The following is a 19908-nucleotide window of genomic DNA, read 5'->3' on the forward strand; positions in this document are numbered from 1 at the left end:
TGCATATGCGTGTGTGTGTGAGTGTGTGTTCGGGGAAGCATGCCCAGGAAAGCAGGGGCTCAAGGACTTGGGGAAAGAAGGTGCAAGAATAACTAGGGAGGGGGCATGGGAAGAGCAGAGCTACAGTTCAGGATGCCAGTAAAGGATCACTGAGGACAGTGCCAAAGAGATTGCCCACTTTCCTGTGGCCAGGGGCAGTAAAGAGCCTGGACAATAGCCCATCCTCCCCTGGCCTCTTCCCAGAGTCCAGCAGGTGGCACCCTCCAACTGCTGTGGTGGCCTGAGCATAAAGGATGCTGACCACGACAGAGAGAGGCCTGGCTAGCCCTAACTGGATCTCAGCACCCATGTACAAATTAGTCCAGAGCCCGTGGTTGGGGCCTTGGACTCAGGAGCACACTTCTTTGAGTTAAGAGTTGGGGCACAAGGAGCTTTACGACAGGTTACCTCAGCTCAAAGCGAGGCAGGGTGCAGGAGCTCAGTTCACAGCCTGCCCTGGTGAGGCCCAGGGCCCCAGGGAGGCTGGGGGCGGGAAGCAGGGTCTGCTAATCTCCGCTTCCATCTCTGTAGGGAGTGCTGGTTTCTCACAGAGGCACTGTGGGCTGGGCTCCAAGGTACAGCGGTGGTGAGTGGAGTAGGTGGGGAGATGCTGAGAGCAGGCACCGCACCGCGTCTGTGGCCTTTCTCTGAGTTATCACTGCTGACTGCCCAGGGGCCCTGCAGCCACCAGCCAGGGAAGTGTCTGCAAGTTGTCCCCACTGACGGAACTGAAGAGAAAGCGATAATGACCCAACTGTGGAACCAGAGGCCTGGGTCTACACCCCAACCCTCCCGCCCTCCATTAGGCAGCTTATCTGACTCCAGAACAAACACAGAAGCTTTGGGAGGCAGAGGGAGGAGGCCACGCTGACACGTTCTTGCCACTGGACTATGACCCTTGGCTCCTGGTGCCTCTTCTGGAGGATGGCAGCTGATAATAAGATGCACGTGTGTGTGTGTGTGTGTGTGTGTGTGTGTGCGCGCATGCTGCATGGCCTCGGCAATGAGAAGCAGGTGAAAGCTCAGCCCCAGAACTGGGCTGCTACCCCCTTGATACCTGACTGTGCTCCCAGAGCTGCTTCACCGGACAAAGGCGGTCCCACCAGCCAGCCAGGCCCCACTGCCACCAGACAGTTCCTATATAATCTTTATTTCTGGAAGTTAAAGTAGTTACAGCAATATACAAAACAAACAAACAAACAACAACAACAACAAAACAACCCACAATAATATAAATTTTTACACTAGAAAGTATACATTGGAATCTGAATGCAGTGGCCAGGATAGAATACAAACCACTGTACAGAGAGGCGAAGCAATCTGCAGGCATGGTCGGGCTAGGCTGGGGACAGGCAGGGAAGGAGGGAAGTGGGCAGTTCTGAGGACTCCGCAGAGCAAGTCTCTGCTGCGCTTGGAGCTGTCACCCAGGTAACTTCTCAGAGCTGGGGCCTTGACAACACCTGCCCCAGAGAAGACCAAGCCCTTGCTCCCTGGGTCCCAAGATCAAAAGTCATCAGTAGGCCCAAGCCTTGCCTTCCTAAATACCCTTTCAGTTTCTGAGTTCAGCTTACTGTGTACTATAGAATGCTGCTGGGGAAGGGAGGGCAGTGACTGGCTCAAAGCGGAAGGCCAGGGGTAGCCAGGGCGAGCAGTTTGTCTTAGAGACAATGTCCTCACCCCCTTAATTCAGACACTGGCTAATTTGAGTAAAACAAACAGAATTCCAGACACTGGTCAGCTGAGCATGGTATCTCTGAGTTGCTAAATCTAGCCATGCCCCTGTGTCAGAGGAGGTTTGCTGAGTGACTGAGGCAAGCAGGTGACAGAAGGCCACGGTAGGTGCAAGCACCCTGTTCCACCTCACCTGGGGGCTTCATTGGGGAGCAGACATTGCCAGTCTCAGGGAAGGCCAAGGGTACGTCCCTCATAGGAGGGGCAGACCTGGAGCTTTACGGGTCAGCTTTGCCCTGTGGTTACAGGTACCCTGGGAACCAAGCGAAGAGAATAAGGGCCGTAATCCCTGAGCGTCGCTGAGGACCTGTAGTCTAAGTCAGATTCGACCCTGTAGCTCAGCCTCTCTGGTCACAAGGTCCTGAGACCAGGATTCCCAATGCAAGCAGGACAGGGGCCTTTGGACACGGGAAGGGGACATACCATGAGCAAGGCCAAGTAGGAAAGGAAGCCAGGTTGATCCTAGGCCCAGTAAGGCACCCACAGGACAGGCTGACCCTGAAACAGGGTGTGGAGTCTTGGGGGAGGGCGGGTGACAGAGGTTTTCAGTGCCCTTGGCCTACCTCATCAACATGTGAACAAACTCTTGGGTAAATAAAACCCAGTTGATGAAGAGTCTGGGATATCTAGGTTCACTCTAACCTTCGTGTTCAAACCAGATGCCAAGCCACAGCCTCAGAGGCTTTTGCAGATTTCATCTGAGACCATTTCAGGGTTTCTATGCTTAAAGCACCAAAGAGGCTGTGAATCTCTGATACAGAAAGGCTCTGCTGTTTCAGGGTGGTTTGCCTGGTAATTCTTCTCATTATTTTTTTAATTTAAAAAGAAACCGATGGGCTTAGTCCTGTCTTCTATTTGGACATCAGCAAGGTTAAAAGTGCGATGCCAGGAGTCCTCAGCTGCAGGCAGGACCAGGGTACCAGCTCGCAGAAACGGGCACAAGGATGCCATGGGCACCAGGAGGCACTTGTCTAACAACAATGACAACAGAGCTGAGCTGCTAAGAAAGGAGGGTGGGGCACAGAACACAAGGCATATCCCTTCTCCCTGCAGCCTCCCGCTCTCACATCCCCCTTGGCAGACTCGAGAGCCCTCTCCTCTTCACATAAACGCGTGTCACCCACTCTCAGTTCTCTATTTTTAAAAAAGTGCCCAGATTGTTCAAAGATAGCAGAAGTAGGAAATTTAAAAAAAATAAAATAAATCTGGAACCACAAAGTTAGGAGTTTCAGATGATCTGGGGTTTGACTGCGTAAGGGTGGAACGCGGGGCAGGTGCCTCAGTCATCTCTGCAGCTTCCGTCTGCAGCTCCTCACATGGGGGAGGAGTCCATTTCAAACGTGAGTGACTCTGCAGGGACAGAGAGACAAGGCCAGTTCAGCCACCTGACTGCAGCTGGCTTCTCACAAGCCTCCATCCCTCTGCCAGGGGCTCAGGCACTGGCATTAGCTGGTCTCCTATCCCTTCAGGCCTGGGCAAGGTCAGAAAAGCCAGACTTCCCTGCTCCTTACAGGGCCTTGCCCTGCAGAACAGTTCAGTCACCTCTTCAGCCCCGGCTCTCTAATGCAAAGGTCTGGGCTGCATTGGTAGGGGTGGCCTTCGCTGCACATAGCCACTGAGCACCTGAAACTAGTCTAAATCAAGGTGTCAAAGCCACCGCATGTCAAAGGCTCAGGAGGAGGGAAGAGGGAGGAATAGTTTAACGACTTCTCCTCAGACGCTAAAGTGATAGTGTGTTGCTTACAGAAGGCATTAATGTTACTTGCCATTTTTCACCGTTTTGACTGTGGCTACTGGGAAATGACATGAATGTGCCATTCATTTCCATAGAAGAGCGTGGCTCTAAAGCCGCCTCCAACCAGTGCGGATGGCCGGCTCTCGTTCTGTACTGGCAGGCATCAGACAAAGGGACCTGACTCCGAACACTCACCAAACTGCCCTCCTGCCGAGGGCTCAGCACTTTCACCGTTATTTCCAAACTGCATCAATGAATCTAAAGTGCGGGGGGACATCGGCAGGTCAATGGTATTGCTGCAGGTCGTTCTGTAGGAAGGGGGGGCGGCAGGAGGGGGAAGGGCCGGGTTGACAAGACACAATGGAGGGGGAAAAAAAAGAACAAAACACACACACACAAGCCATCAAACTCTGGTCTCCAACAGAAAAAAATAAAACTCAAGCTTTTAAACACACAAGGTCACTCTGAGCACTAAACAGCCCAGGAACGTCCAGCCCTTCATGGGAGCTCTCACCCCGCATCCTCCCTATTCCTGGGGACAACTGAGGACACTAGAAATGAATGCAAAACTGGGAAGGAAAGCCACTTACGGGGTCACACAGATGAATTTGGTCTTCAGGTAAGGGGCAGCACCTGCAGAGAGGAAACCCAGGCTTTAACTGATTGCAAACCTGCTTTGAGAATATGCGAGAGGAAGCCACCTGGCTCTCTGGTCCAGATGGCTTGAGCCAACCTTACACAGATTCTGCCCAGGTTCCTGTCCACCCCTTAGGACAGTCCTCCCTCGTCACGTGCTACTTAACATCCAAGGTGCTCGTGATCTGAAGTTTTATGTTTTCTGCAGCTGCAGACCTTCTGGGCACAACTGCCCCACCCATACCTACACCTACCCTGCTGCCAACTTTTGTGCTTCCTTCCCCACCCTGCTCGAGAGCTCAGCTACCTTTGTGTGGTGCTAGGCTTCTTCTGTGACCTGGCCGTACTTGGGAATTGACTTCCCCATTTGGTGACCAGCCCAGACACCAACAAGACAAAGACGGCTAATGCTAGAGGCTCCAAAGCCACCTCCAAGCTAGAAGATACAACCTCGCCACTGGGAAGACGGGACACCCAGGGCCAAGCACATGTGCAACAGCCAGGAGACCTGGCCAAGGCGCTTTCTGTCTCATGTGTGGGAGGGGAGGGGAGGCCGGGCTGGCTGTCTCCCATCTCTGCCGTTTATGTTGGAAATGTGGGAACTGAGCTGTTAGAGGACATTAGAAAGCCCTGGGGACTTTTGGCACGAAATCTTGGGAGTTCAGTTGGACAAAGCATGCAGCAGGCCTGGAGCAGTATGGGTAGGCTGAGAAAAGCAGAGACAATAACACTGGGGACTATAGCAGCACAGGACACGTGACAACCACCTGATGGAAGCCATAGAAAAATGGCCATAGATGAAAATCCAGGTTCATTTTTGGCTAAGAAACAGGTTAACTCGGCACGAAGCCACAGGAATTACTGAGGCAACGGTGCCATCTACAAATCCAACTGTTGTTGTTCAGAAGAGTGTCTAGGGCAAGAACTCCCCCTCTAGAGAGCCCGAGGGTAAGATGAGATAGTTAAGTAGGACAGTGCTGGAGCTATCTGTCGCCAAAGCTGATGAACTGAGTTCAATCCCAGGACCTACACGATTGGAAGGACAGAGCTGACTTCCTCAAGGTCCTCTGACCTCCAACAAGACCTCCACACACAATAAATTAGAGAGAGAGAGAGAACTTCATTCTCCAATGATCAAGAGAGCTGAGAAACACACTTTGGGTCCAAGGTGGACATGTGGAACCAAAGAACTAAGAGGGCAGAAAGAAATGGCCCGTTCCTGTCTGGATCTGGATAAGCTACCACTTGCTCAAAATCTCTCCAGGGGAACACAGTCGGTGGCTTCTGGCAGACAAGGAAGACCTGGGAAGAGGCCGAGTGATGTCTACACCACAACACTCTTACAGTGGAAGCAGAGGAAGACGTCATCCCAGCTCACCTCCCGGGGGTTCATTTGAACCCCCTACCCTTCCTCAGGCTCTTGAGCCCTCAGTGCACCCTCCTTGTGCTCACAGGCAAACCCATCAGGGAATGGATTCCTTTCTCATGCCCAGGGCCTTGCCTCTGAGGACTGGCTCTGGGCAGCTCCAGCAGGGATGGAGATGGCAGCCTCAGACCAAGGCCTGGATCGTGAAAGCAAATGAGTCAGAAGGACCAGCACTTGGACTTCAAAGTCCTCTGCGAAAAGAACAAAGAGGAGTGTGAGAGGGGCTGATAAACAGATCTCCCAACCGAAGGCAAGGTGGAGGCAGAGATAAGGGACAGACAGGAAGTGAGAGCTAAACTCCTCCACAGAATGAAGAGAACTCAACACCAGAACAAAGGGACAGGAAAATAACTGTCAAGGAGCCCGACTCCTCCAGTCTGAGAACCGGACAGTCCTCGGAGAAGGCCAGGACAGAGCCGGGGGAGGAGGAGCATTTGTGCACAGATGCTGTGTGGCCAGGGCAAGGAGGCCGGTTCACACATCTCACTACAGAGCTCAGCATGGTGCAACGATGAAGAACAGTCACAGAAAACACAGACAGACACACCAGCTGCCTCACCAGCAGGCAGAAGAAGACAGAGGCAATGCAGCAAGTACTAAATGGCTTCAGACCAGACCACTCTGACTCTTCATGCTGGGGACAGCCCCAGAACTACAGATTTAACTCAACATGATTTCTATTTTTCTGTCTAGTGCATACAGTCACACGCAGTTCCACAGGGTAAAATGCATCTCATTGCCAGAGCTGTACATTCTAAATGCCAACTCCACATCCTCTCCAGTCACCATCTCCTGCAACCTCGACACTCCCCGCTCTGCTAACAACTACTGTCCCAGAAAGCCTTTCTTCAGACTGCCTGGCACTGCTAATACATGAAAAGCAAAGTGTACTGGACTCAGATCTGCCGCAAGGCTTCTGGAATCCACTGTGTAACAAGCACCAGAGAACTGTCCTCGTTTTCTCTTCCTAGTGTTTTGAGGTTATGTGTGTGTGTGTGTGTGTGTGTGCGTGTGTGTCTATTTTCATCTTCAGACTGACAAGCTCCCTGTGAGACCTGATTCTATTCTCCTCTTGACTCCCATCAGTCACCCTGCTAAAGTACTCAATAAACAGCTCTTTTCCATAAGCAGGATTCACCAGCCCCCCCCCCCCAACTAAGTTTCCCTAAGAATGAGGTCAGAACCATGGAAAATCAACAACTACCTGGGTCAGCTTCAGGATGCTCCTGGCTCTCCGGTCGACAGTACTTTCCAAACGCCTCCTCCTTAGGAATGTCAGGGTAGAGGTAGACCAGCGGAGATACCAGGATGTTGGTAGCATCCATGATCTTATAGCCCATGATTATTTCAGCAAATGACATGTTGTTTAGCTGCTGCTTGGTGTATGGCTCTACAGACTGGATCTGGGTCTTGCCTGTCATGGGACACAGGAAGGAAAGATTACCCCCAGTCTAGTGCTGGAGACCTTGAATGCCCTACCTGGTGGCTCACAATTGTGGCAATGACCAGGCTGGCTTTTAGAGAGGCTGTCAAGCTGAATCGCAGGCAGAACACTTGCTTCTGACATATTAACATGCTAAGTAGGAAAGGGAATGTGGAAATAAGATTCAAATCACACTTTTCTACACAAATATTAGCCAGCCCTGGAGCGAACAAAACAAACTGGCAGGCCACCTCTTTGGAGGAGGCACAGGCCCTCTCTGCCCTCCAGGGGGCAGCAGTACACAGAACAAGAAGCAGCCAGGTGCTGGCAGTGGCCACCAGGTGGAGCAAGCGAGACAGGAGGGGGAGGTGAAAAATCTCACCACTGATGTCCTTTTCCACCCAAGTGAAAGTGACCCCTCCTTCTTTGCTGCTCTCGCTGAATCTCAGCAGGAAGGTGCCCGGGGGCTTCGTGCTCAGAATGGCCCGCTCCCGCTCCTTGCTGATGAAACCCATGATGTACCTGGAGCCAAGGAAAACCCATGCTGTTTGTGCGCAGAAGGCTGTCCCTGTCACAGACTTGCTGGGAACAGGTGACCTGGTCACACAGTATAGCCAAGTTTCAGCCTTACCCTTCATTCCAAAGGGCCAAGATATACTTTTTCACAAGGTCAATGATATTGTCTAGCCACACCCAGAAGGAGAAGCCCTTGCCAGCCATGTTTTCCTGGAGAAAAGAATCATGGGAAAGTCAAGTCCACCACCGTCCATTCCAGCTCTATCAGCCTGAACCTCTATTCTGCCAATACCCTCACACTCCTCTATCCTAGGGCAGCTCCTACTAGTTCTAGAGAGAGGGGCCCAGGCTTTCAGTATTCATGCCCCCCCAACAATCCCCTGGAATAAACGAGCATTCCAGACCTGCCTCCCAGGAGACAATCACTTACTTTGCAAAACTTAGCCCATGTGATCTGACACCCTGAGTAGTTTACGCCAGGTCCTGGAGGAGAGAAACGACAGAAGAATGTCAGCCCCGATTGAAGATTTTATTTCTCAAACAGAATTTGCAAACATTTGTCCCATGTATTTGATCTCGCAGGGTGCCATGGTTGTGTGTGTGCACACACGCGTGTGTATGGTCACGTGCTCAAACAGGCCTGCACACATCCAACCCCAGCATCTGACCCTGGATTACCCCGGCACTGATGACCTATTGGGCTCCTGTTCTTCCTTGCCGTGTGTGGTTCTGAGGACCAGCGTCACACACTAACAAGCTGGCCGTGTGTGGTTCTGAGGACCAGAGTCACACACTAACAAGCTCACCGTGTGTGGATCTGAGGACCAGCATCACAAACTAACAAGCTGACCGTGTGTAGATCTGAGGACCACCATCACAAACTAACAAGCTGGCCGTGTGTGGATCTGAGGACCAGCGTCACACACTAACAAGCTACCGTGTGTGGATCTGAGGACCAGCATCACACACTAACAACCTGGCCGTATGTGTATCTGAGGACCAGCGTTACACACTAACAAGCTGACAGCTGTGGTTAGGAGGTCACATCTGATGTCACCACTGGTCGAAGCTACTTTTAATCCAGATTTTTTTGAAAGGAAAGAAAAATTTTATACTACCACCCATGACTTCTTAAATGGACAGCAGACACCACACTCTTACCACCTTCTACAGCACACTGGAACATCTCCTCAGGTTAGTCAGAGCAGTGCCTTGGAAGGCAATCAAGAAAAAAGAAACCCTCCCTGCCCCCACCATGTATCCTAAAAATGAACACTAGGATTCTGGCGCAGTAGGCCCTAGGTAGCCACTGGGAAACCCTGCCTGAGTGACCAACCACCCAGACCAGAATGTCATCGGAAGCTGTCAGACTCCCACCTAAGAGCTTCTCGGCCAGCGTGGTGAGCTGCTCGATGCTCAGCCCTCGCTTTGTGGTGGAGGAGAACTGCCAGCTAAGCACCTCGGCCACTTGGTCCCAGGTTCCGATTGGTGGCTTGGTGAAGAAGTTCACGTTCTATTGAGAAGATGAGAGAGTGATGCAGATGATCACACCAGGGGCTGAGGCAGCACAAGGGAGTCCGGGACTTCAGAGAGGGCATCGGGGACTCACCTTGGGGTTGTTGGTCAGCATGTTATACCACAGGATCGACGCCCAAGCATTTGGCATCTGGCAGATGTTGGAGATCACCACGACTGGCAAGGAGTGGGTCTGCAGAGTGTGGGGGACAGACAGGGAATGACTTGGCTGACAAGTGGGCTCACAGCTCCAAAACACCTCTTCAGCTGCACCTCCACGGGTTAGAACTAAAAATCACGTCACACCAGATGCCGACTCTAAGCAGGAGTGTGACTGAAGCAGCTCAACACCAAGAGGGGAAGAATGACCAGCCTGCGCACCAGGACTCACTGAAGTCTGAATAGAATCAATGACTTAGAAAATCTAACTAGTTCAAAGCTAGGCCCCCAGCCCTGACTTTCCAGAAACCTGGAAGGCAACCTCCAAAATCCAAAGTATCTGTATCTTTCCGTCTTTCCATGAAACGAGGTGTCAGAAATCAAGCATGAGGACTCCTGTTTTCTAAGTGTAACTTAGTAAGATCTAGAAGGCTGAAAAACAAAACCTAAATGCTATGATTTTCTGCACACTGAGATGGTGGCTACAAAGACTCACTTGGCCACCTCGTCAAATCAAGTCTAAGCAATCACTAAAGACAGATTTCCTAACCATGTGCTCAGGACTTTCTTCCCAGGGGTGGCTCTCAAGGACTTTTCAGAGACAGACGGTGAAAACTAAACACAGGCTTAGCAAACAGTCCATGCCACCAGGCGTTTTTGTCCTGTCCCCCTGCATGCCCAGGGGTTAACTCTGTGCAGAACTCACCTCTAGGTCAATCTTGAGGCCTTGGTGATACACCTCAGTCTCGAAGGTGATCAGGTGCAGCTCCTCAGTCACAATCAAGGAGGCCTACAACAGCGAGGTCACGTCTTCAGAGAACGACACTGAGTGCCCAAAGGCAACACGGAAGAAAGCAATGTGCCACGGCCTCACTACGCTAAGAAGGTGGCCGTGGACAGTGGCGGGGGCACAGTTCTGTACCTTCTCCCTTCAGAAGAACCTTGAGGACAGGAGCCTCAAACCTATCTTTTATTATGTATTCCATAATAAATAATATTTTATAATATATAGATTCAAGGACAAAGAAGAAAGCAATGGACATCCAAGGATACACCATCCCGCTAATTTACTTATTTAGGATCCAGCAAGATGGCTCCATGGGTAACGGCATTTGCCTGATAACCTGAGTCTAACCCCTGAGACCCACACAGTGGAAGGAAAAAACAGCCCTGCCAGTGGCTCTTTGACCTCCACATACACACCATAGCACATGGGTATCCATAGACAGATAGACAGGAAGGGAGGGAGGGAGGGAGGGAGGGAGGGAGGGAGGGAGGGAGGGAGGGAGGGAGGGAAGGGAAGAAGGAAAACTTATTTGAGTCTCTTCCTTTTCTCTCCCCCTCCTCTCTTCCATCCACACTAGGGGGCAAACTCAGGGTCTCATGCATGCTGAGTGCACCCCACCATGAGCGAGGGCCTAGCATTACCCAAGGAAAGCCATGACCACTGATGTTCCCCAGGTGATTTTCCCCTCCTCTGCAGTACTGCTCTGTCTGCGGCTCTACTGTTTCCTGAATCCTCCTGACCATGCTCATGGGTGTTTCTCCAGGCATGTGTATTCGACATGGGGTAGCTGTGAACCCCACACACGTGAGGTCCTGCTGTCAGTATGTTTCAGCTGCTGGCCCCCACCCCCAGTGTGAGGTGGGTCTGTGGTCACATGTAGTTCCCACACTTGTCACAGCTGCAGAGTATCGCACTGTGACTACGTCACACTCATGCCTCCCTAGCGTGCTGACAGATTTGGGCTGTGTTTGGGGAGTAACCAGTGACTGTGATCATGTACTTGCCCTCGGTCCACCTTTGCAAAGCTTTCGTTACTGTTATATCTGGGACTGGGTCTGCTGGTCTACAGGGCATGCTCATTTTTATAATGCCAAGTTGCTTTCCAAAGTGACAACCTTTGCTTCCACGAGAGGTCAGGCAGCGTGGCCACCTGTTTGTACAGGGATTAGCAATGAACTCTTAGGAATGAAATTCCAGTTCTTTCAAGTGTGTGCTGAAGGACGGATAATCTCAAACTCATGACCTCCTGCCTCAGCTGCTGAGTGCTGGGTGTGTGTGTGTGTGTGTGTGTGTGTGTGTGTGTGTGTGTGTGATTTCTTAAGTTTAACTCTGGCTTGCTTTCTGTCTCATCAAGGCACAGAAAATGGAGCCAGCTGGCAGGTGGTGGTAAGGGACTTTGGGAAGCCCCAGGCAAGGTGGAAACTTTTCTACCAAATGGGTGTGGGTAACAGCTCGACAAGGGACTTCCCACTGCTGAAAGGGGTGGGGGCAACCCCCCAATTCTCAGGGAAGTGCTCCTCTTGAGAACTCCCCGGCACCTGCAACTTCTGAGCAGTCACACTGGCCCAGGGCAACTTCTCTAAGCCAGCAGCTGAAGCAGCAGGTCAGAGTCTGGGCCAGAGAAAGAGCACACTCTCCGTTCCTCACGGAAAACACAGCCAGATAGTTCTTAGCCTGAACAAAACTTACATCACAATTGGCACGGCCCCCATTCCCACATCTCTGCTCCCTCAGGGTCTGGAAGAAGGAAAAGCCAAATGTCATGCGTGATTGTCACAAGCTCTCCCTCTGCCACCTGCCCTCTGTGCAGGGGGGCCGGCCCACACCCCATGACCTACCAAATGCTTGAATTCCGCAGACAGGCTGCCATTGTTGGACTCTTCCATGTTCATCACTTTTGTGTTTGTGCCCAGAATGTTAAATTTCCGAGATCTGAATCATGGGAGAAAAATCAACACATGAGTGGCTGCCGAGCAGCCAGAGGATAAAGCTGCACAGACCGAACAAAGGGGCGGGACTCACCCTCTGAGAGCGGCAACATCCCCAGAGTCCCTGTCAAGAACACAGATGAAAGTTAACAAAATGGAAGTCATCGATCCTGTTTCTTTCCAGAACCTACTTTTGATGGGAAATGCCTTTAGCTGTCCAGTTTTGTTTTAGGGGTAAAATGAAACTGTATTTAAGCAGTAGCTGCAGTTGGGTGTCTATCCCATAGTTCCTTTCCCTTTCCCTAAAAAAACTCCATTCTGCTCAGCTTGGGATGGTAGAGCCTGTCCCTACCTCTGGAGAAGCCCTGACATGGGATACACTAAGGATAGGATGGAGGATTCTGGGTTCCTGAAGACACCTTTGAGTCACTGAGCTCATCGTCAGGTGCTTGTTCCAACTGCATTTCCAGTTACACAGGTTGCAAATTTCCTCATTACTTAAGCCATGCTGGGTTTTCCGTGAAGGTCTGTTGTCACCTATCCCATGACACGGCTGCGAGCACTATCCCCAGGTAACCCCTGACTATTCTATCGTTTTATATTACAATATTTCTGTTTCTATCTCCTTTTAGAGTGCGACTTTAAAAGTTTTCAGTCAGGTATGATGGCACATGCCTTTAATCCCAGCACTTGGGAGGCAGGTGGGGATCTCTGTGAGTATAAGCTCAGCCTGGTCTACAGTGCTAGTTCCAGAACAGCCAGAGCTTCAAAGAGAAACCCTGTCTTGAAAAACAAAAAACCAAATAAATAAATAAATAAATAAATAAATAAAATTGCTTTTCCACTGCTATATATTTACCAACAAATAGAATGTTCTAGAGGATTTGCAGAGGAAAACTGATCAACTCTAGAACATTCCTTCCTTTCTAGGTTATTGCATTCTTAAACCAATTATCAGCTCTCCTTCATGTCTGAATTATATCTCTTTTTTATATATCCTTTTTTGTATTAATTTTATTTATAATTCATAATCAATAAATTGCACAGCCTATAATGTACAACCTTATGGGGCTAGCTTAGAAGTGCTATTCACACCTATGAAACCATCAGCATAATCCAGGACAAATCCACCATCCCAAAGTGTTCCTAAGCTCATTTGTAATGCACCCCAGCCCCACACTTCACCCCACCCTGCGCCCAGAAAAACCATCATTGTGCTTCCTGTCACTACAGATTCATTTGCATTTTTAGAAATATATACATGCAAACATAAGATATGCACTCTTTTGCGGGGAGGAGACCTGGTTTCCTCCATTCAACATAACGACTTTGAAGGTGTACTCATGTTTTACAGATCAATAGTTCCTTTCATGGGGCTGGAGAGATGACCTAAAGGTTAAGAGCGCTGGCTGTTCTTCCAGAGAACACAGGGTCAACTTCCAGCATCCACATGGCAGCTCACAACTGTCTGTGCTACTCCAGCTCCAGGGAATCCAATACCCTTACACAGACACACATGCAGGCAAAACACTAGTGCACATAAAATAAAAAAGAAATAAAAATAGTTCCTTTTGTTTTGGTGGCGAACAGTATACCACTATGAGAGTGCAAACTGTTTATTCATTCCTGTTAGTGGACACAATGTGCATTTTTCTTGTGTTAACACCTATGAGTGAAATGGCTGTGTCACAGGGTAGGTTCGTGGTTTACTTTGTAGGACATTGTCAGAATTGCTTTTGAAGTGGTGATGTCACTTTTCTGTGCCACTGTGACAGTATGCACCCGTGTTCTATGGGGGCTTCTGCTGACCTGTAATTATAGCAAATATGCTTGGAGCTTATTTTAATGGTCCATAAGAGAAGAGCCCTCACTTTTCACCCCAGCTTCTACGAAGCTGTCCCACTGCCCCTCATTGAGCACCCTGCCCTCTCTGCCTTGGGAGACCCATTTTAACATGTGCTGATCTCGTACGTCAGCCTCGAGTCTGTCTCTAGACTTCAGGTCTCGTTACGATGACCAAGCGGCATCCTTGTCCCTGTGACACATCTAACAACTGGACCTCTGCAATGCATCTTAATACCTGGCAAGGCAGCTTCCTGTATCCAGGCCTCCTATTACTTTTATTTATATAAAAACTCTTTGGAAATAAGTGGCGAGCATCAGATACTAGGGGAAAGGCGAGCAAATGCTCAGGACAAAGCTTCAGGTTTACAAAGCAGCTGCATTCCAGAGACCTGCTACTGTCCAGAGCAGCCGAACTGTACCCTAGGGATGAATACGGGGAAGGGGAGATGGCTCGGTGGTAAAGTGCTTGTTGCACGGCACGAGAGCCCTAGTTTGGATCCCCAGCATTACATAAAATCTGGGTGCAGCCGGGCGGTGGTGGCGCACGCCTTTAATCGCACTTGGGAGGCAGAAGCAGGTGGATCTCTGTGAGTTCGAGACCAGCCTGGTCTACAAGAGCTAGTTCCAGGACAGGCTCCAAAACCACAGAGAAACCCTGTCTCGAAAAACCAATAAATAAATAAATAAATAAATAAATAAATAAATAAATAAATAAAATCTGGGTGCAGCAGTGAGTGTCTATAGCCCCAGTGATGCGGGCTGAGAGATAGGTTTGCTGACCAGCCAGCTTAGCCAGTGAGTAAGCTCCAGGTTCAGTGAGAGACCCTGCTTCAAAAACTAAGGTGAACGATGGTAGAGAAAGACACTTCAGTTTCTGTCAACTTCTGCTCTACACACACACACACACACACACACACACACACGCACCACGCATGCGCACCTAAATTATCTTGCTATCTTTGCTTACTTTTTTCAGCTATGATATAACTTGGCAAGTATTATTTATTTATTTAGATCTTCTTTTTCTTCTTTCCCTTTGGTTTTTCAAAACCTTTTTTTTTTCCTTTTGGCTCTTCTGTGTAGCCCTGGCTGGCCTTGAACTCAGAGATCTATCTGCCTCTTGTCTCCTGAGTGCCATCTGCCAACACCGCCTGGCTACATCTTTATTTTTCAGGATGGGGGTTGCATCCAGGGCTTTGTCCACGCTAGGTAAGTGCTCCACACTAAGCTGTATACGCTCCCAAGTCTCTTCTTATCTTCACATGTTTGAGGCAAATTAATGAGGCTCTGAGAGGTTTCTGAACACAATTGTTCACAAAACAAAGATTCATGAATGGAGACATCTCTAAATCAAATGTCTGTCAAAGTTCCTGCTTTTCCATCCGTCATTTACATATAAGAGCTAAGTTTAAGAATATTTACTTGTCATTGGCAGTCTACAGAATGGAAAAGATTTTTACCAACTACATATCCAACTGAGGGCTAATTCCTAAAATATATGAAGAACTCAAGACCTAGATACCAAGAAAACAAATAACCCAATTTTAAAAATGGGGTATAGACCTAAACAGAGAATTCCCACTAGAGGAAACGCAAAAAGCTGAGAGACACTTGAAGACATGTTCAACATCCTTAGCTATGAGAGAAATGCAAATCAAAACTACTTTGAGATTTCATCTTACACCTGTCAGAATAACTAAGATCAACAAAGCAAGTGACAGCTCATGCTGGTGAGACGTGGAGTAAGAGGAACACTCATCCATTGCTGGTGGGAGTGCAAGCCCGTACAGACACTATGAGAATCAGCGTGACAGTTCCTCAAGAAGATGGGACTGGATCTACTTCATGATCTGGTTATACCACTCTTAGGCACACACCCAAAGAATGCTTCATTCTACCCCAGAGACTTTTGCTCAACCATGTTCACTGCTGCTCTCTTCATAACAGCCAGAAATTAGAAACAACCCAGATGCCCTCAACAGAAAAATGGACAAGGAAAATGTGGTACATTTACACAATGGCATATTACTCATTTAAAAAGAAAATGACATCATGAAATTTGCAGACAAATGGATGAAACTAGAAAAAAATCATCCTGAGTGAGGTATCCCAGACCCAGAAAGACAAATATGGTGTGTATTCACTCACATACAGATATTAGCTGTTAAATCAATGATAACCAAGCTACAATCCATAGAACCAGTGTGGGTATGGAGTAAGGGACTGGAAGGAACAGACAGTTCTCATTAGGAAAGAGAAATAGGCTAGGTGGTGGTGGCACACACCTTTAATCCAAGCACTTGGGAGGCAGAGGCAAGAGGATCTCTGTGAGTTCGAGGCCAGCCTGGTCTACAGAGTGAGTTCCAGGCCAGCCAGGACTATACAGAGAAACCCTGTCTCAAAAAACAAAACAAAATTTAAAAAAGGAAAATAGAATAAATAGAATAGATATTTATGGATGGATGGATGGGGGGTCTGGAATGGGAGGATCAAGGGAGGGGGAAGGGGTGGAAGGGAATATGGGGAGAGACAGCTAAAATTAAGGGGCATTTGTGGGGTAGCATGGAAATCTAATACAGCAGAAACCTCTTAACATATATATACAAATATGAAGGCAATCTCAATGAAATCTCCAAATAGTGGAAAAGACAGAATCCTACCTGGCCATCTCTTGCTACCAAATGAAATTTACAGTACCAGGATTGGATTCTGTTTAATTGAGTTGATGGCCAAGGGGACCTCAGGGGAATCCCAGACATCTCAGGCTGTTGCCAAGATTACAGGTTGCTCTCCACAAACAGACAGCAAGGCCCCACTGCTGAAGACAACAGCTACACAACTCGCGAACCTGGAGATGTCGAGCTGCGGCCTACATAGAGCCTTCACCCCTACCTGCCAGCGTCTTTGTTAGAGGAAAATACTCTGCATGCCATCGGAAGAAAAATGTAAACACCAATAATATTCTGCTATGCTCATAGACCAGTGCCTTGTTCAACCAGAAGCAGAGAAGCTCCCTCCTGCAGCAGATGGGAACAAATACAGAGACCCACAGCCAGACATCACAGAGTGTGAGAGACCTTGAAACACTCAGCCCCAAACATCAAATCCCTCCCCTCAGAACTCAGGGAACCCAGTGGAAGAGGAGGTGGAAAGAGTAGAGGAGCCAGAGGATGGAAGACACCAAGAAAAAAAGGCCCTCTAAATCAACATGAGCAAAGTTCCTATGAGATCACAAAGACCGAGGCAGCACGCACAGGACCGACAGGGGTCTGCACCAGGTTCTATGAACTTATACTACGGCTTTCAGTTTAGCATTTTTAGGGGAATCCTGAGTGTGCAAACAAGTGGGTCTCTGATTCTTGTGCCCGCTCTTGGGCTTTTTTCCTTCTGTTGGTTGGCCCTGTCCAACTTCAATGTGATAGTTTTTACTTCGTATATTTTGTCATTTTTTTTTACTTATTTATTATGTATACAGTGTTCTGCCTCCATGTATGCTTGCAGTGCACGCCAGAGGAAGGCACCAGGTCTCATTACAGATGGTTATGAGCCACCATGTGGTTGCTGGGAATTGAACTCATGACCTCTGAAAGAGCAGCCAGTGCTCTTAACCTCTGAGCCATCTCTCCAGCCCCATATTTTTTTTTTTAAATATTTATTTATTTACTTATTATGTATGCAATGTTCTGTCTGTGTGTATGTCTGCAGGCCAGAAGAGGGCACCAGACCTCATTACAGATGGTTGTGAGCCACCATGTGGTTGCTGGGAATTGAACTCAGGACCTCTGGAAGAGCAGGCAATGCTCTTAACCGCTGAGCCATCTCTCCAGCCCCCCCATATTTTTTTTTTTTTAAAAAAATGAACGAATGAACAAACGAACGAACGTAAACCTAGCCACTAGGGTAAAAGACTGACGATGGAACTGTCATTTCTACCTACTGGAAGAGGAAAATCAGCTTTCTCCAGCGCAATGACACTGAGGATATCGACCACTCCAGGGCAGGCCTCGTGAACAGCAGCCGACCAGCAAATAATGGACCCAGAGTTTTTTAGGTGTACTTTTCTATGATTACAGTTTATGGGCTTTTAGGTTTTGCTTTGTTTTGTTTGTTTCTCTTGAGGTGCTGTTCCATTTTGTTTTGTAGGTTTTGGGAGCTTGGGGTTTGTTTTTTGAGAAAGAACTTTAAAGTTGGGTGGGTAGGGATGAGAGGCCCTGGATGTACTTGGGGGAGGGAAAGAACATGATGAAAATTGATTCACATTTAAAATTGTTTTAAATTAATAAAGAATACTTACTTGTCAATGCACACTTTAATTTTAAGCTGATAATTCAACTCGGGAAATTTGACCAGCAACCTATTAAAAACATATCGTCAAGGAAACTTAGTAGGCTTCTTACCATGATCTCTAGTTTAAAAAATATATAAAACCCCTAATACCTCAATTCCTAAGAAGTAAATATATTGCTGGGTGTGGTAGCACAGACCTTTGATCCCAGCACTCAGAAGGCAGAGGCGGGTGGAGCTCTGAGCTCAAGAACAGCCTGGTCTACAGAGTGAGTTTTAGGTTACACAGAGAAACCATGTCTATACATAACCAATAAATAAATAAATATATTTACAGACCCAAATTCTACCTCCACCCAGAGTTATCTTTGATACTAAAGCTGAACACTGACCCCTTAGCCAAGAAGTTCTGAAAATGCCTACGAACATGAACCAAGCTGTAAGAGACTCACAGATAATAAAAAGCACTGAATGAGAAATATTGCTTGAATATGCTCTGCCGCTGGTACTCCTTATGTTAAACCCAAAACCCAACACAGCTCTACTTCTGAAGGAGAGCTCACAGGGCAGGGCAACCCTCCATACCTGTCACTCGAGGTGAGGAGCAGGCTTCACCTCCCACCTCAGCTCACCTACCACTGTGCCTTACTGCTCCCATTAAAGTCCTCAAGGAAGAGGACTGGACATCAATAAAAGCTCTACCCAAAGTGTAAAGACCGGGGCCCACCTGACTTTCGTAGTGAACTGGACACCAGTCTTGATGACGAGGGGCCGGTCAGGGTGCATGGGCATGCAGGGCTGCCGCTCCACCACGAAGGCACTAGAAGGGGAAGGGATAGCAAGCAGGTCACACGCTGTGGTGACCAGGCAGGCTTCTTCCTGCTCCTTGCTTCTGAACATTAGCTTTTTAGGGTTACCTTTTCATTAGGTTTCTGAACAGCTCCACAATTCTCTCCTCCAGCATTGGCCGGTGCTGCACAATAGGGTCCCCCTTGTAGGACACTTTTTGTTGCAGTTCCTCCAGTTTCTTAATTTGTTGGCGGGTCTGAAGTTGAGATTCTGCTAGTGACGTTATCCTGCCAATCACGAAAGGCAGTTCCAGTTACCCCTGTTGCCTAGCTGTGAACCCAGCATTCGGGAGACTGCAGCAAAACCTTGAGCCGGGGCAGCACAGTGACTTCAAGGCCAGTCTGAGCTATGCAGTGAGGGGGAGGGAGAAAAGGCCCTAAAATATTGAAAGGGAATACACAGAGCATAGGATGGCCACTTCAACCATTTGAAGCACGTGGCTCAGTGGGAGAAGGGTTAAGACTAACATCACTAGGAGATATCCATGGAGTTGTCACTGGACTGCGAATGGACTCGAGACCAAATATGAAGAATACCTGTGTTCACATCCTATCCTAAGCTGTCCATGTACTAAAGCATGACACTGGAAGACAGCGCTGCCATTCACAACCTGCATAAGCAGGGCCAGGCCCCTTCACTACGGTAGGCCTTAGTGACCCTGAAAGGAGAAGGGGTTGAGCCTCATCGAGAACCCATTCAATGTTATTCTTCGATCAATCATAAAAATATAACGTGATATGTCAAATATTGATAATAGGTATGCAAAAAAGGTGAGCAGAGGGGCTAGAGAGACAGTCCATGAATAGCACTTAGGCCTCTTGCAGGGGACCTGGGTCTGGTTCCCAGCATCCATACTAGAAACATCTGTTACTCCAGTCCCAGGGGTTCTATTGCCCTCTTCTGGCCTCCACAGGCACTGCATGCCTACATGCAGACAAATACACACAAATTTTAAATTTTTATTTCCTTTTTAAAGAAAACAGTACTTACTTAAAAAGTTAATTAGAAAAGCCAGACATGATGGCACATGCCTTT

General features: G+C 48.5%; 1 protein-coding gene across 2 annotated transcripts in view; it reads right to left on the reverse strand.

Moving 5' to 3' along the window:
• Nucleotides 1–1168: 1168 nt before the first annotated feature.
• Nucleotides 1169–19908, reverse strand: part of Stat3 (signal transducer and activator of transcription 3) — a 57347-nt gene continuing 38607 nt past the window's right edge. The window contains exons 9-24 of one of the 2 annotated variants that reach the window (XM_057774241.1): nt 18942–19100; nt 18752–18844; nt 18035–18094; nt 11990–12019; nt 11806–11899; nt 11657–11704; nt 9887–9970; nt 9116–9214; nt 8884–9019; nt 7937–7989; nt 7622–7716; nt 7373–7512; nt 6772–6981; nt 4096–4138; nt 3701–3813; nt 1169–3120 (exon numbers count right to left, since the gene is read on the reverse strand). In XM_057774241.1, the coding sequence (XP_057630224.1) occupies nt 3083–3120; nt 3701–3813; nt 4096–4138; nt 6772–6981; nt 7373–7512; nt 7622–7716; nt 7937–7989; nt 8884–9019; nt 9116–9214; nt 9887–9970; nt 11657–11704; nt 11806–11899; nt 11990–12019; nt 18035–18094; nt 18752–18844; nt 18942–19100 (1495 nt within the window). In that variant the 3' untranslated portion in view covers nt 1169–3082. Of the gene's footprint in view, nt 3121–3700; nt 3814–4095; nt 4139–6768; nt 6982–7372; nt 7513–7621; nt 7717–7936; nt 7990–8883; nt 9020–9115; nt 9215–9886; nt 9971–11656; nt 11705–11805; nt 11900–11989; nt 12020–18034; nt 18095–18751; nt 18845–18941; nt 19101–19908 lie in introns of both variants that reach the window. The other variant, XM_057774240.1, reaches the window with a different exon arrangement.

Source organism: Chionomys nivalis, chromosome 7, assembly GCF_950005125.1.
Source record: "Chionomys nivalis chromosome 7, mChiNiv1.1, whole genome shotgun sequence".
NCBI lineage: Eukaryota > Metazoa > Chordata > Mammalia > Rodentia > Cricetidae > Chionomys > Chionomys nivalis.